This window comes from Salvia splendens, chromosome 21 (genome assembly GCF_004379255.2).
Source record: "Salvia splendens isolate huo1 chromosome 21, SspV2, whole genome shotgun sequence".
NCBI classification, from domain to species: Eukaryota; Viridiplantae; Streptophyta; class Magnoliopsida; order Lamiales; family Lamiaceae; genus Salvia; species Salvia splendens.
In genome coordinates, this window is record NC_056052.1 from 5585747 (window position 1) to 5603826 (window position 18080).

At 38.4% G+C, this 18080-nt stretch overlaps 1 protein-coding gene across 4 annotated transcripts; it reads right to left on the minus strand.

The window, feature by feature from the left end:
- Nucleotides 1–12366: 12366 nt before the first annotated feature.
- Nucleotides 12367–17280, minus strand: LOC121784535 (probable protein phosphatase 2C 52). 4 transcript variants are annotated; one of them, XM_042182690.1, is made up of 6 exons: nucleotides 16996–17277; nucleotides 15607–15823; nucleotides 15177–15521; nucleotides 14973–15090; nucleotides 14656–14879; nucleotides 12367–12987 (listed from the first exon to the last, which is right to left on the minus strand). In XM_042182690.1, exons 1-6 carry the CDS (start codon nucleotides 17112–17114, stop codon nucleotides 12517–12519), a joined length of 1494 nt encoding a protein of 497 aa, XP_042038624.1. In that variant the 5' UTR covers nucleotides 17115–17277; the 3' UTR covers nucleotides 12367–12516. The 4 variants fall into 4 exon arrangements, with proteins under 4 accessions (XP_042038624.1, XP_042038627.1, XP_042038623.1 ...); XM_042182693.1 differs by having other exon boundaries at nucleotides 15607–16088; nucleotides 16996–17275; XM_042182689.1 differs by having other exon boundaries at nucleotides 14656–15090; nucleotides 16996–17280.
- Between the last annotated feature and the right edge of the window lie 800 nt (nucleotides 17281–18080).

The following is an 18080-nucleotide window of genomic DNA, read 5'->3' on the forward strand; positions in this document are numbered from 1 at the left end:
GACAACTTTTTATTACAATCAATACTATCGAATGAACAAACCTTATAACATTTCACTTTTTAAATAAATATTCATCTATTTTATTGTGATAATACTGCTGTAGAGATAATTATTATTGGTACTGTTATGGTTTTAATTATTAAAAACAAATTTTAAATAAATGAAAATAAAAAGATTTAATTGTGTCTTATAGACAGACGTACGTGGTTGCTGGTTATGATATGACAAATAGTTTATGAAATTATTTTATAAGTAAGTTAGATTTTCCGTGGTGTGAAGTAATTAATCATTAATTTATTAATCTTCTTATAAAACAATCTGTACTGAATGTCAAATTACATATTTAGGTTTTTAGTCATTACTATTACACCGAGTATTGACATAGAAATAGATAACCCATAAGAGCATCCACAACCGTGCTCTTGCCAGCGGCACGGTTATGGGCCCGGGCGGTACTATTCATGCCTGCTCTCTGGCAAGAGCACAACACCCACAACTGTGTTCTTCCGCAAGGACGAGCACAATTAATATAAAATTCAATTAAACAAAAACATTTCCATAATATTAAAATCCATTTAAAAACCACAATAAATATTACAAATTACAAATAAAATTAAAAAATACATAATTAAAATCCTAAAAATTAAAAATTACATAATTAAACTCCTTAAAATTAAAAATTACATAATTAAAATCCTAAAAATTAAAAATTACATAATTAAACTCCTAATAAGACTACGCATCCGGCGGGATCAACCCCAATTGTTTTTGGAGACCTTTTATCATGGTCTCGTGTGTTTCAAGTTGCGTGGGGGTCATAGATGACCTATCGGCCATATTGAGTTGGCTTAAGAGCATCCACAGCGAGTTGTTCGGGGGTGGAGGTGGCACATAGGGAGCGGGAGCGGCTTCGGGAGTGGCTTCGGGAGTCGAGCCGTGACGACGGTTGGCCGCCGCCTTCTTCCTTCCTTGGGGGCGGCGTTGGGAACCGCTCGGTCCGGCGTCGGGGCTACCCAAGTTAGCTCCGGTGAGTTGGCTAGCCACTTCTTCCGAGCCGGAGTCGGATAGGGCTACCGACCTTGATCGTTTGGAGGAGCCGCTAGAGGAGGATGTTATACCTCCCTTATACTTCGGGTGCGTCCGCGTCTCCTGCCAAACGTTAAGATATTTGAACGACTTACCGTTCATGGATTGGTAGGTGCTCAGCGCGGCGATGATGATGTCGACCTCGCTTCGGCCGCTCCCGGCATTCCGGGACTCCTGGATGAAGTAGCCGTTGAACTTGCCAATTTCTTCATTGGCTCGGCCGATGCAGTTGCGCACCATACTCTCGTTGCGCTCGATCGTTCCCGGCAGCCGGTTTGCATTGTACCGGCTAGAGACGCGCCACCAAAAGTGATAGCCGGATTGGTTCGTTCCAACCACCGCATCTTCGGAGATTTCCAAGTACGCCTTGAACAATCTTTCCATCTCCGCCGGTGAGTACGGTGTGCGGACACCGGCGCGAGATGGAGGAGTCGGCATTTGGGAAGGGGCGCGAGGCCTAGGCTCCGGTGTCCACCCGTAGCGCCCATCGGAGGCACCTTGATCGTCGATTGGGTATGGCCGGTAGCCACCCGGAACGCCCGAATCTTGGGTGAGAGGAGTGGCCGAATATTCCGTTTCCGGACTAGGAAACGGTTGTGAACCGAACCATTCGGGGTTCCAACCGTGGGAGCCCGAAGGGTTATCGTCTTGGCCGGACATAGTGATGTTGTAGGGTATGAGAGAATGAAGATGAAAATGGATATGAGAGAATGGAGATGAGAATGGATATTGGAGAATGATGATGAGAGTTGTGTAGTTTGATGTGAATTTTTGGGGTGAAATTGGGGGTATTTATAGATGAAAGTGTGTATTTTGGGGTAAAAAAAATGAAAAAAAAATTAAAAAGGTGTAAAAAACGGTTATAAACGGATATATTTTTTTGGGGAAGTGAAATTTTTTTTTATTTTTTATCAGTTTTTTTTAATAAAAAACCGATTTTTTTTAAAAAATAAAAATATTTAAACACAACGGCTATGCCGTTGACGAATGGGAGCGCGCCACGTGTGCGTCCGCTGGCACGGACGTGCTCGATACATCGAGCAGCGCCGTGCCAGCGGCGCGAGCGCAGCGGCGGCGGATGGCGTCCGTGCCAGCGGCGCGGACGGCGGTGGCGACGCCACCGCTGCGCATGCTCTAATTTCTCAATTATCCGATATTTTATGATCGGATTAAGTTTAGTTAAATTTATGTATTGGAATCTAATCATCCGTTAGCATTAGTCACATCTTTTCTAATTAATTAATCCAAAAAGATTATGCAGAATAAAGCTAAAATTATCTAATCCAAACCTAAATTATGTTTGTCGATTAAGTTAAACATAAAAACATACGGTCTTGTTTATGTGTCTTATTTTGAAAACACACACGTATTTTGACCTTGTAAAACGTACGAAGTTTTAATTTAGTATACTTCAGCTTCAATCTTGTACAATCTTGTAAAACAATCTAATGGTCTAAGAAAATTATAAAAAGATATGACTATTTTATAAAAGAGGAAAAAACAACTAAACAAGGAATCTAGGACAGAAAAAATCAAAAGATTTGATCCTTGTAATCATTTATTATGAGACTGACCAGAATAGAAAAAATCAAAAGATAGTAAATACAATCGATCGATGTATATATGTAGTATTATTATCGTATCATAAATAATTGTGGTATATAATGAATTGTAACCCTAAAAAAAAGTAGGAATATGTTAATGAGTAGAAATGAATTTAGCCATTGAACAAGTCAATGCAGAGTGATAGTGTATGGATTCATTTTCCTCTTATGTGCGAATTAATATTGGATTTTGTTTATTGTGACTATTCTTAATCAAGGCATCCATAACTTACCACTATTTTCATTTCGTTGTATATATTTCATATGTTTTATTATTTATTGAATACCATAATTATATCACTAATTCATCACTTTTACTCATGTATATATTCATATCGTATGTTTTTATTTATTAACGTTATTTATTAGTAGTATAACTTATGCATATAATTAATTTATATTTTTCATCAAATTTTTTAGAATGGATTATTTGAAATTTAATTTAATTGAATTTAAAAATATTTCATATATCTATATACAAAATATAGTTTTGTTTTTCATTTTAGTTCAGCCATCAAAATTAATCCTTACGTATTTATGATAATTTCCTCTAATCAATATGTGTTGTATCATTTTTCAGTAACAATACTCATATCATTTTCTTTGTATCTCTCTCATACTTGATCAATGTTGCATTATAATTTATGTTCTCCATTATAAGACTATTTGCAACTACTTTTTTCATTTTAAAGTATGTAATTTACATTTTTATTCTAAAATTAAATAGTTACATACGGAGTACTATATACTATTATGTTGGTCCATAAGTGTTGTTCATCATTTTCCATTCCAAAGAAATGGAATTTACTTTTCTAAATAGGACCAAATATTTGTCATTTTCTATAATTCAAGTTAGGCAAATAATATTGAATATGGGGTTAGTTGAGTTATATTTCATTACTTCTCGTGTATTTGACTGTCTTCAATTTATGATATCAATCACCACCATACATATCGATTATTCTATCTCATTTGAATAATTAATAGCACATGGAGTAACTTCTACTATAAAAGACTATTAATAAAAAAAATTGACTTTGTTCCATTCCAATTTCCTACCTAATATACCGAATTACATAATGGTTAGTAATTTGTAAAAATTGATTCGGTCGTTGGGGTAAACTGAATTACCGAGTCTAATTTACTTTCTAAATCTTCTGAAGTATGCGTTTTCTCCAATTGTTTCATTTTTTACAATGTAAAATTGGTTGGATTTAAATAAGTATATACTACATAAATAACGAATTCCCATATTAAACCTATTTTAAATGATTTACAATATTATATGTATCTACTATATATATGCCTGATAAAAATATGATTTTGATTTCTACCATTTGACTCCGTTTTTCTACAATTTATGTGGCTGGTTGAGACTTTTTTCTTCCTGGCCATTGGTTGATTTGAGCCCTTTTCAATTGTAAAATGTTTAATTCAGTTCCAACTTCTGAAAAACAAAATGGATGAATTTATTATGAATAAGAATATGACAGGACATTAATGATACATTTCGAAAATTATGTATGATTTCCAATCAAAAGAATTCAACTAGAAATTAATTATTTTACAAATATCTTGAAGATAAAAATAAATATTTTTAAAAAATCTAACCGCGGGTGACACCAATCAAAGCATCAATTGACTTTTGAATATACTAATTTCCAAGTTTGGCAAATCCCATTTACTAGACTTTCTAGCAAATGTAATTATTGGGCCCTATGACATTTTTAATAAATTCTTAATTAATTTTAACATAAATGTTAAGAGACTACCAACTAAGTTAGTAGCCTTTCAGATTTTATGGCAAACCTGTTCATTGTATTGGGAAATTAATTTTTTGAATGTCAGACTTTATTAATTGGTTCTGAAATTAATGTCCAACTTGGCATTATTTTCAACTATACATTTGACTATTTCTGATTTGGAGCGCCTCACTTGTAGCGGGACGGAGGAGTATGATATACCAAAATTTTGATATTTTTTCATAAGTGCGATATGTTGAGTATGAATCATGAAAAGAAGTAAATCAGTCCATGATTTTATGTTTATATATCTTAGAGCTAATAGTTTTTTCTAATAGCTATGATTTGTTTATTTAGAGTGTGATTGGTTCAATTTATAGGCTTTTAATAAGTTTACAGATGCACCTTTTTCCAGTCTAATCCTTCGTATATTGGCGTTTGGTTGAAGAGGTTTTGTGACTTAATCCGTCATTTGGTAGGACTTAGAGCAAGCACAGCGGTGGACGGACGGCGTTCGTCCGTCCGTGCCGCTGGCACGGACAAGCTCCACCGCCGCTGCGCTCGCGCCGCTGGCACGGCGCTGCTCGCTGCGAAGAGCACGTCCGTGCCAGCGAGCAGGCGACGTGGCGGCACGCGATTGGGCAACGGCATAGCCGTTGCCTTTGAATTTTTTTTATTAAAAATCGGTTTTTAATTAAAAAACCGATAAAAAAAATTTCACTTCCCAAAAAAAATATATCCGTTTATTACCACTTTTTAAATTTTTTTATTTTTTCCCCCCAAAAATACACATTTTCATCTATAAATACCACCACTTTCACACCCAAAAGTTCACACCAAACTACACAATTCTCATCTTCATTCTCCCATATCCATTCTCATCTTCATTCTCCTATATCCATTCTCAATCTTTCTTCCACTCCTACACCATAACAATGTCTGGCCACGGCGATAACCCCCCGAGCTCCGGTTGGAACCCCGAATGGTTCGGTTCACCACCGTTTCCTAGTCCGGAAACTGAATACTCGGCCCCTCCTCAAACCCAAAGTTCGGGCGTTCCGGGTGGCTAGCGGCCATACCCAATCGACGACCAAGGTGCCCCCGAAGGGCGATACGGGTGGACACCGGAGCCTAGGCCGACCGCCCCCCTCCCAAACTCCGACTCCTCCTACTCGCGGTGTCCGCACACCGTACACTCCGACGGAGATGGATAAATTGTTCAAGGCGTACTTGGAAATCTCCGAAGATCCGGTGGTTGGCACGAACCAATCCGGCGATCACTTTTGGTGGCGCATCGCTCGCCGGTACAATGAAAACCGGCCGCCGAGAACAGTCGAGCGCAACGAGAGTATGTTGCGCAACGCCATCTTCCGAGCCAACGATGAAATTGGCAAGTTCAATGGCTATTTCCTCCAGGAAGAGCGGAATGCAGGGAGCGGCAGGAACGAGGTCGACTTCATCACTGTCGCGATGAGCACCTACCAATCCATGAACTACAAGCCGTTCAAGTATCTCAACGTTTGGCAGGAGACGCGGAAGCACCCGAAGTATATGGGAGGCGTAACATCCTCCTCTAGCGGCTCCTCCAAACGGTCAAGGTCGGTATCCCTATCCGACACCGGCTCTGAAGAAGTGGCTAGCCAACTCGCCGGAGCTAACTTGAGTAGCCCCGACGCCGGCCTGAGCGGTTCCCAATGCCGACCGCAAGGAAGGAAGAAGGCGGCGGCCAACCGTCGTCGAGCCGCAGCTGCAACCGCCGATGCTCCAGTTCCCGCTCCCGTTCCATATGAGCCACCTCCACCCCCCACCAACTCGTTGTGGCAGCTTTTGGCCCAACTCAATATGGCTGTTTGGCCCAACTCAATATGGCCGATCGCACGAGGCCATGATATTGGGCCTCCAAAGACAATTGGGGGTAGGTGTGCACACAGTTCATGAACCGGCGGTTCACGGTTCATGAAATGCATGAACCGGAACCGCCCGCCTAGGGTCCCGGCGGTTCCGGTTCCGGTTCAAAAATCGGCGGTTCAAGCGGCGGTTCAAAACCCCCGGTTTTCGGGCCGGTTCGGCGGTTCCGGGCCGGTTCGGCGGTTCAGCCCTTTTTTTTGCATTTTTCAATTAAATTACGACTCCAACGTGTAATATTTATTCAAAAATGTACGATGAAAGTTACAATTTTACTGAAATTACACGTTTACAAGTTACAACAATTACAAATCGAAAAATTTAAATACAAGTTACAACAATTACAAGTTACAACAATTACAAATCGAAAAATTTAAATTCAAGCTACAACAATTACAATTTACAAGTGTTGACAAAAAAGACTTAGAAGTTCTTATTAAAAAAATTATAAGTATATATACTCTTAATCGGCGAAGGAGATCTTTCTACATAACTAAATTAAGGACACCAATTCAACTTTAAATGTTGAGTTTAGTCTAACAATCAACAATTATAGTAGAATTGTCAAAAGTTTTCCGGATTTAGCAGTATAGAGAAATCTACTTCATCGACTAAAGTATATACAAATACAATTATGTAATTGTATTTGCATATTTTTAAAATAGGAACAAATGGGAAAAAAAGAAATAAAGGAAAAAGGACTTGAACTCAACTTAAATTTAAAATTTAAGTTGAGATGCCTACGTATCCCCAATGCTCATTTGCAGTAGGGAATCAAAGCCCACGTAGTTTCTCTTACCTTACTTACCTATTTGGCATGGCCGGCGGTGGTTTACGGTTGGCCTACGATTCATCCCCGGTGAATTCATCTTGTGATCCCTCCTGACGATCATTCCAATCATTTTCTTGTTCTCTGACGTCGGCTTTGGCCAAATCATCAAGTAACATCACGGCTTCCATATTTTTCGTCGAGAGCTTACTTCTTGATTCATCCAACACAAGCGAGCCAACACTAAAGGCGGGCTCGACGGCGACAGTGGAAGCCGGAAAAGAGAAAATCTCCTTGGCCATTGACGCAAGGATGAGAAAATCTTTCTCGTGGGTTCCCCACCAATCAAGGACGTCGATTTGGGCCGGAGGAGTAGTACCTTCATCACCAAATGAAAAGAGTGAATCGAAATATAAATCCAATTCACTTACTATACCTGAGCTCCTTCCGCCGGTGCTGTAGCTGTATAGGTCGGCTAGTTAGGACGCGGCGTCGGGGTCATCATAATCGGCTTGAAATGCAAAGCCATAGTTATGTTGTGGAGGAGGGGGGTCTTCTGACTTGGTGGGTGTTGTTATACTTGGTTTCATATTCGGTGTAGAGAGCACGCAAGTTAAACTCGAAGGTTTGTTGGATAATGGACCGGTCCGGGAGGGTTATTTGAAAGGTTTCTGAGAGGTCTACTCCAAATTCGCCACTGGTATCGGATTGGAGCGCTTGAAGGGGGCCAAGATCAATTGAATTCAAGTTGTTATAATAAAAATCCAAAATCCGTGAGGTACCGGCTAATTTCCATTTTGGATCCAATACCTTTGCAATCAAAAACACGGTTGGAATCTCACTGAAATACTTGAGCCATTTTCAATCATGTAATATAAGACACACATTAGCTCAGGCGAAGAGGAAGCATTTTTCATTGCAGTTTTAAACCCAAGGGATATGTACATGCAATGTTTTAAAACACGAACAGCAGTGCAATAATAAACACCCGATAATTCAACAGTAGCATTTTTAAAATTTTTAAACAATTTAAATAAAGCCACACTATGTTCCCAACAACTATGCGAAAGATATAAATCATGAACGGGATAGGTTCTATAAAAATCACATAAAGCATCTTTATGTGTCAAAGTAGAATTCAGACAATCATATGTTGAATTCCATCTATGAGACACATCCATAGTAAAATTTGTATACCTGACATTCTTTTGATGGCAATATTTCTTCCATGCTTTGCCAATAGGTGGATTTTGATGGATTAATCTAACTGCAGTTCTAATAGGAGAAACATGCTTTTGCCATAATTCAAGTGCATCTTGTACACATAAATTTAAAATATGACAAATGCATCTTTGATGAAAATACTTACCTCCAATTACCTGTGTACAAGCCGCAATCAAATCGCCAATTGCCGCTGTGTTGGCGGTTGCATTATCAAAACCGATAGAAAATATCTTGTTGCATAATTGAAACTCATTTAAAACTTGTATAATCAAAGAAGCAATTTCAGGTGCAGTGTGTGGAGTTTCAAATTCTCTAAAACTTATTAAACGCTTGTTTAAAGTCCAACTATTGTCCACAAAGTGAACCGTAATGCCCATGTATGAATGACGGTTAAAACAATCCGTCCACACATCGGAGCAAATGTTCACTCTGTGGCCCAAGTTGACTAAATAACATGTTAATTCTACCTTTTTCTCCAAACATTGCCGAACGGTAGATCGTTGCACGGTCATTCTACCAATTCTCTTGATTGCTACGTTCAAACCACTTTGCATAGTAGCCTCAAATTTTTTGTCATCATAAACGTTAAAAGGAAAGTGCTTCATTGCCGCCCATCTAGTCATAACATCAGAAAAAAAATTTTGATCATATTTAAACAGAGGCGTACCTGACGAACCCGAGCTGCCGGGTTAGTGGGTGGAGGGGGAGGCATCTCCTCATTTCCGCCGGTGCTAGACGGAATACGAGAATGAGATCTATCCTCGTTGTTGTCCGAGTCCGAGTCCGATGATATAGCAACGTCGAACTCGTCTTGTTGGGAACCACCTCCCCTACCCCCACCTTGTTGCATTTCAGCGAGTAGCATGACGGTCCTATGATCTTCTTCCAACTACAAATATTATATAAGTTGAAGTTATAAGTATAAGTATGAACACAAAAAAAATATGAACTCAATTTTATGAAATTATGAAATATGAATTGTAAAAATAATTTTTCATTACTTACTTGCATGCGTTCAGCCTGCACTCGAGAAACCTCTTCCATAAGTTGAAGACATATTGATTATATGAAAGTAGTATGGATGGAATAGGTATGGAGTATAAGTGATGAATTACGAGCACAACAACAAATATAGTAGTAAGCAGAAACTAGTAAACAACGTGAGCAATTAGAGAGAATGAGGAGAGAATAGAGAAATTGAGATTGAGAAGAGAAATTCTTATTAACACAAGAATGGGGTGAGGAGAAATGAAGGGGAAGTGAGGTATTTATAGGAGTAAAATTGGAAGAAATAAATAAAAAAAATAAAAAATTTCAAATTTCAAATTTTCGGACAAACCGCCGGTTTACCGCCCAAACCGGCAGTTCACCCTCGAAACCGGCGGTTTTTCCACAAAATCGGCTGTTTTTCCACGGTTTTCCGACAGAAAACCACCGGTTTCTGACTGACACGCATGCCAAAGCTCTGCACCCTAGCCCCTACACCTGAAAAGCTCCCGGAACCGGTGGAAACCGGTCGGAACCGCCGGTTTGAACGGGCGGTTTTCGTCCAAAACCGGCGGTTTTCGCCCTAAACCGGCGGTTTTCGTCAAAACCGCTGGTTCACACCAGTCCCTACTTTGAACCCCTACGAAACTATCCCGGAATTAGCCGTTTGAACCGTTGAACCGGCGGTTCAAACCGCCGAACCGCCGGTTCACGGTTCATGATTTTCCCAAACCTGAACCGGCCCGTGTTAACCGCCGAACCGCCGGACGGTTCGAACCGCCGGTTTCGGTTCCGGGTCCGGTTCACGAACCGGCGGTTAACCGCCGGTCCGGTTCGGTTTGTGCACACCTAATTGGGGGTAGTGTCGCCGGATGAGTAGTCGTCCACGGGGTATTTTTAGCTTTTAATTATGTAATTTTTAATTTTTAGGATTGTAATTATGTCTTTTTTATTTTATTTGTAATTTGTAATATTTATGGTTTTTTAATGAATTTTAATATTATGGAAATGTTTTTGTTTAATTGAATTTTAAATTGAATTGTGCTCGTCCTTGCGGAAGAGCACAACTGTGGGTGTTGTGCTCTTGCCAGAGAGCAGGCAGGAATAGTTGCGTCGGGTCCACAACCGTCCTCGCTGGCAAGAGCACGGTTGTGGATGCTCTTAGACATTCTATCTCAACATTAGATTAAATAGAGTGATAACAAATATGTCCATACTTTTGGGAATGAAATATCTCCCTCATTCTCCATCGTCCTTGATTATCCTATGTGCTGGCACTGAACCATTCTTATCACAAACCCCATTAGACCTGAGATTTTTCACATGGTGTCAAAAAACTTCAACAAGTGAGAGAAAGATTAGAAGATGGGAGCTAAGATAAGTAGTCTGCAAAGCCTCTCTTGTCGACAACACAATGGTGATTCTGATTAAACACAACAAGAGCTCTCCTGTTAGCTTTGATCTCACCTCCAAACTTCCTCCCTTCCATTTCTCCCCCACCTAAATCAAGAAAGCAAATCAATTCACGCAAAAAGCTGCAATCTTGAGCTGGCCCACATCACAAAATCCAATCTTTTTTACCTTGTTGACCATTAGCTGGTCTAATCTGAACAGAATTGTTCTCATCAGAAATAGCCATTTTCCAATTTCAACGACTACAAGATTGAATGGTTTCTCTGGCATACCTGTGGTGGTCGGAAACCTGACTTTGCCACCGCCAATGAGTGTCTGGTGATGGGTATGTGCTTGTATAGTTTGAAATATGGGAGGGCAATTTGGACATAAAGCTCCAAAATACGAAGACGGAGAAACGGAGAAAAAATTATACCACAATTTTCTTCGATAGTGAAATAAATAAAGACAAAATTCCACACATTTCTACATGGTTCCACACTACCAACTTCTAAGTTCCACCTCAACCCATTCTTCCATCATCTCGTCATCGCTGGCTTACCACCATCAAAGTCAATTAAAACAAAATTGAGAATTAATTAACCCATCAAAATTTCAATGTTTTTATTGTTATAACAATGATTATAACAAATGCCAAAATAATGACACGAATACAAACCTTAATTTAAATTGATTATTCTAATTTTAGTTTATATTTATTTAACACGAATACAATCTTTATCTTTATTTATTCATCAAGCCTCGTGTCCAACTATTATGTGATTCTAAAACTAAGTATAGAAAAATATCAAAAATTTAGAATCAATTTACATAGAGAAATTTTAATTACATGAGTTTGTTTTCGAAAGCTTTTTGGCTTGAATAACCCGATGGGTTAGCCTGAAACTTGGTGAATTAGGGTTAGAGTTGAAAATTTATAACCCGAAAAATTCATAACCCGAATGACCCGTACCCAAATAGTCCGACAACCCGAGTGAGTTGGTCCAACCCGAACGCGTTAGCTCGATTGATATCCCTAAATTAAAAGGTATTACGATAAACTAAGGGGAAAAATATCTTATACCAAACAAGTCACTACTGTCATTCTCCAATTAATGATGTAAAACATAGGCCAATCGTGGTTATTGTGCATCCATATTGTTTTTAATTATTGATAAATGTGTATCTACTAATCCTAATGTTAATCTATTTCCTTTAATTTTATATTGTTCGAATAAACTCGCACGATAGAAATTAATACACAAATATAATGACAAATAAATGACACAATTATTTAATATACTTATAGAAACATGTGATAATTATGCAGTATATACTTTTTTGGAGAATGGAATATTAGCCAAGTACGGTAACTACAGATCTTCATTTAAAATAATACTACTACTACTACTACTACTCAAATCGAATTTATTTTAAATGATAATCCGGAACTAATGATCAACTTTTTTAATTTCAGGAAAAATGGGCACCTAATTTTCCAAACTGGTCATATGTTTTGCCAATGAGTTGAGTTGAATATATTTTGAAAGTTCGACATATTCATAATGCCACTAACAAATTTTGAGGACTATTCAAACTATGATTTCAATTTTGACCGTACGTGTTGTCGACCTAATAACAATTAAAGAAATTTTCAGAATAAAATAAAAGATAAATTTCAACTGACCAAAATAAATATTGATCAAATTTTAGAAAAAGAAAAAAGAAAAAAAATAGTAGAACACATTTCTTGTACTTTTCAAACATAACACAGCAGTAAACTAAACAGATCACTTAAACGACGTCGTTACGGCCTCGTCTTTTCCTCGGAAAATCTGGGAAGCTGAACAAGAGAGTTCACTCTGGTCACGCCTTCCAAACCCGACCAGTTCTGATCCTCGCTGCCACCGGCGTTCTCCCCATTGTCCGCCACAACCGGCACCCTGCTGTAGTGCTCGTTGTCCTCCGACGACCTGACAGTGAAGTTCCGCTGCAGGCATGGCTCGGAGTGCTGGCCGTCGTCTGATTCCACGACGTTGCCCGAGTGGTTGCTCTGGAGGGTTGCTGAGGAGAAGCCCTGCTCCTCGTAATCGGACTCCATGTCCATCTTCCCGTCCAGGAATAAGCAGATGACGGCGCAGTCGTCCATCTTTGATGTAGGATACTTGGCTTTCCATTCGCGGGCAGCGTTCTCAACTAGGATACGGGCAGCTGAGCATCTCGTTGGGGACGATGATACTATCTCGACCACTTCCTCGTTGCTAAGGACATCCCATACCTGCATCGTGGGAAGATGTTTACGTAAGGAAGCGCATTCGAAGGATTTAGACTGAAAATATATGCATAATCGAAAATTCGAAGAAATGCATGATCAAACAAGAACAAAATTGTTCACTATATCAAAGTAATCCAACCTCTAATTAAACATTAAGCTAAAAAATCAAAATGTTTAAGCATCATTTTGGAAAGAAACTTCAAACCAAGCAATCAAATAGAAGAAACTAAATCAAGAAAATTCTTGCCACATTCAAACAACCATTGATGAAGAGCTTCTGCTACATCAATGAATCCACAGGCATGGGAACAAGGTGAAGGTCTAGAATCAAAGCAGAGGTAGGCAGGGCAATGCTATTTGACCCGTTGAGCATGCGGTCGGTTTGGTTGAAAAATAAATCCACCAACCAAACTAATAGCATTTATACACCATACATTTCAAAATGGCCAACCAAAACCAAGATTTTTTTCTCAAACCGAGCCAAAAATGTTTCGGTTTCGATTAGGTTTTCGGTAAAGAGAAATTTTTGAAATTTTCATTTTTATTATCAAAAAATAATCCAAAATAGCCAAAAAAATAAATAATCATAATAAAATCAACATCAATCAAAGAAATAAAAGATATATTAATGTATTTATCATCTTAGATGATTTTTTTAGGTTTTGAATCAAAGAAATAAAAGAAAAAAGTAGTAATATAATACTCCCTCCGTCCCATGCTACTCGCACTTTTCATTTTAGGCCGTAAATTTGGGATTGATTTTTTTGTGTAATTAAAAAAGAATTTTAGGTGTAATGAGACATCACTTAATAAAAGAGCTCTTAACTTAAACTAACATATTAATTAAATGCATTAATTATAACTTAAATTATAAATAGTGTAAGGACTTTGTGACGAGCCGAAAAGCAAACGTGCGAGTAGCACGGGACGGAGGGAGTAATTTAATACTCCATATAATAATATACTCCAAAATATACTCCTATTTCATATTAAAAGTTCAGTAAGTTTGGTTTCCAACTGAAATTTGTCAGTTCCTATAAATATTACTGATCCAAATCAAATATGGCTAAAACAGAACCAAACTGACCAAAATCCAACAGTACGGTTCAATTTTTCGGTTTGGATCCGGTTTTGCTCACCTTATCAATTTTTATGTCCATCAGCTGAATGAAACATCGGATATGGCCCTCATCTAGTCAACATCATTGGTTCAAGAAACAGAACCTAGGGATGCGGCCGCTCAGTTATGTCTCACTACTTGATTTTTTGATAACATTTTGAAATTAAATGCATTGTTGATTCATTTATATCCCTGCAGGAAACCATGCCCTGGTTGCAGTACCAAACTCTAGAAACTTGTCACTCGTTTTTCATTTAATTCAACAATTAAAAATGGGTTTGCAGCCAATGATCACTAAAGGGGGCCTTAAGAATAATGTTGTGGCTTGACTCTCTAGCACCTGTTGCTCAACCTATACCAAAATCAAGCTACAATCTCGATCTTTAAATTAACCAATGCCTATCTTAGAGAACATTTTCGCCATAGGTGAGATAATAGTAAGGCGTCTAAATGCGAAAAAGTGAGGAATCATATACACATTTCAACAAATTCATCATGTTTGCAAATAACTCATAAATCATAGGCCGTAGCTTAAAGAGTAGTACACTCACCCCATCTGAAGCAAGAACAACGAACTTGTCTCGGTCACTGAGAGTTCGATGAGAGAATTCAGGGACAGAGATGACTCCGTATTCCTTCAAACAAAAATCCCCAAACGCTCGAGCCATTGCTAGACCAGGGGCATCATCAAATGGTAGCCACACTCTTTGTACTTCAGGCTCGTCTTGCAAAGCAAAAACTCGACCTTTACACCTCTTAATCCTCTCTGCCTCCTCTGTTTCAAGTAATAACAAGCATAAGTTTGTTTGCCTAATTAATATAACTACACGACTTCTTAAATCATATAAATGAGACAAAAAGAACATACTAGGCAGATCGGGCTTTAGATCAACTGTTAATTGGATTGCCACCATCACATCGTTGCTATCTTTGGATCCCAAAATAGCTCTTGAATCACCAATATTGCCAATGAAAAGATTTTGACCCTTCGATAATTCAAGGGATGTTCAACAGAAATATAAGTGGAATACAAATTTTGATGTAAAAACTTCAACAAAACTATAAAATATACCTGTTTTATAACCGACACAGCGGTGCTCCCACTGCAGAAGCAATCCAAGTTAGGATGGGACCTCAACTCTTTGTCCATCGACTTATATGCTTTCAGAAAAGCATCTCCCCACAAAGACTCCACTCCCTCCTCGACAGGTGCATCCTTCATGGGATCTACCACATCTGATTTCACATTCCCATTACAGCAATTAGCACTTGATCCATTCTTCTTCGACTCGGATGAGTTCATAAAAGAAGAGAGCTTTAGCGGGAGCGTGTCCCTGACTTTACGAGCCACCATATGTCCGTGGGGGCCATGGCCATCATAGACGCCACAGAAGGTAACATCCTCTGCCATAAAATCCTGCACATCCACAAGATTAAAGAATATCATCTTCAGAAATAGACAACGACGGCCTCAACAACAGCAACAAAGAAAAGGGACTTACTTCCCACACGATCATAGCGTCCTGGTTTATGCCTTTCCGGCCTTGCTGAGTGAATATGCAAGAACTGCTGCTCCTCCCATTGGTGATTATCCGGTTAGGGACAGTGGATAGATGTTGCAATGTTGTGCCGTGGTCAGAAAACGTCCTCCTACTCCTCTTGCGCTGAAACATATCTATCCACAGACACGAAGGAGATATCCTTTCTCCATTACTCCTGCTACTAATCGAGACACAAACCCCCATTATCTCAGACCCCGAAACAACAGACCATCTGTATTAAATCAAAGAACAGCCCTCTTCTTCTTGGTAGACCAGAATCAATCTCAATAATATTTTACAGATCAGATAGTATTTGACCAAGCAAAAGACAGTTAGGAAGAGTCACAAGATTCTGAATAAGTGAATATAGATTCTGGGTCCCTTCTTCTCTGAGTCAAACATCAAGTTGGTTTGAAGATGATGTGGACCGGTAACCAAGACAGCTAAAAAAAGACATTCAATCAGTGGAGTTTTCTCATTTAGCATTTCAATGTATATAAATATGGAAATGGCTGCAAGAAAGTAAACTCCAAATTCAACAAGACTAAAATTTAATTATTTAGCATGTGAAGTGTGAATTAAAAATTATCACAAGGCTGTCTTAACTACTTGTCCTTTGCCAGGAATCTCTCATTATTTTAAAAAATGTTGTAAGATTTCATGCTATTACAATTTACAACCCAACCATCCAAGATAATATTTGAGGACATAAGCATTGGGTGATCTTGAAATTATTGTCACATTTCCCACCACAAAACACAGCATAAAACAAGATAAACCTTTAAGCAATTCGAATTAGTTGACTGATAAAGGGAATTAACCTCTCATATCAAATTAAAGGCTAATGCTTTACAAGAAAACAGCTAAAACTGAGGAATCTAAAATAGGATAAGATATATCCACAGACACAAACACACAAGAGATCTATAAGAAAAAAAGAAACAAGTACATACATTGTATTTGCTTTACAATACTAAACTAGAAATAAAGAAAGACAAAAAAAGAGAAAAGGAAAGAATTGATGCAATTGTTCAAACACTGATATTTCATTCCCTAGACTAATGGGATAAAAGCACAAAAGCATAAAGCAAAAAAATGGGCTGAAAAATCGTCAAACACTGAATCCCCACAATTGAATTCCAATACGCAAAAGCTAAATAAGAGCAGACGAATCAAACCCTATTCCAAGAAAAGCGAGAAAAAAAGAACCTTGAGCACAAAGCTGCCATCTACGACTAAATTCAAAGAAAAGGTCATAAATTTACAAAAACCCTTTTTCACAATTGTGCAAATTGAAGGGAAATAAGCAGAAATGAGCATCCAGAGATAGAACGAAGAGGAGGGGCTTACCTTGTTGTTGCATGAAGCAAATGTGAGCCCAACGGTATCTTTAAAATTGAGCAAGAGGGGTAAAAGCAGTGGAGCTGTTGTTGGGGGTGAAGAAGATGGTGCATTAATTGCAAATGCATGAAAAGTGTGTGAGAGAAAGAGAAAGAGAAAGAGAAAGAGAAAGAGAAAGAGAGAGAAAAAGAGGGAGAATGAGTTGGCGGGGAGAATTAATATGATAACAGAGAGGTGGGTTTGAAGGATCTAAAATGATTATGCTGGACAGGGACATTGTTTCTTTTCTGCTGTCTTTTTTGCTTTACAATTGCCTTCCATAGCAGCATTCAGAGTGGATATAGCCGATCTCAAAGGCATATTATCATTTTCTTATTTGTCCATCTCTAAAATGGATGAATTTTAAATAGTTAAACAATACTTCATTCGTCCCACCACAAGTAATGAATTTCTTTTGGGCACGAGATTTAATAAAATGATATGTATTGAGTTAAAGTAGAGAGAAGAAAAAGTAAGAGAAATGAAGAAAGAATAAAATAAGAGAGAGGATAAAGTAATTTCTTTTGTTTTACTCCCTCCGTCCCGCACTACTCGCACTTATTTCCTTTTTGGCGTCCCAAGTTACTTGCAATCTTTCCATTTTTAGTAAAAAATTTCACCTACAGCCGTCATTTTTGACTTTCCTATACACTCATTCCTTAATCTCCGTGCCGAAAATGAAAGGGGCGAGTAGCCCGGGACGGAGGGAGTATTAAAAAAAGAAATTGATCACTTGTGGTGGAACAACCCAAAATAGAAAGTTGATCACTTGTGGTAGGACGGAGGGAGTATATTATCCCTATGCATCATTTTATTTACATTAGTCTATTCATATTTTTCAAGGACGCAAGGAGTACTTACTTCAAAAAAAAAATCTTACATTTAGAAAACAAAAATACAAAAAAAAACTAAAAAACACAATAAAAAACATAGAAGAAAATTGGAAGAATAGCTTAAGCGTCGTCGTCGCTGTCGAAATCCAAAGGTCCTTCCTCTTGTTGATTGTTCGCCAAAGGTCCTTCCTAAGTCCCTCATCACTTTCGGCTTTGTACAAC

Bases quoted from the DNA above. Each gene is read 5' to 3' on its own strand.
- LOC121784535 (XM_042182689.1), bottom strand. From the start codon at position 17,114: ATGCATTTGCAATTAATGCACCATCTTCTTCACCCCCAACAACAGCTC. The intron at 15,522-15,606 runs GTAAGTCCCTTT...GTGGATGTGCAG, and splicing joins ACGCTATGATCGTGTGGGAA to GATTTTATGGCAGAGGATGT. The intron at 12,988-14,655 runs GTGAGTGTACTA...CCCACGATGCAG, and splicing joins TTGTTCTTGCTTCAGATGGG to GTATGGGATGTCCTTAGCAA.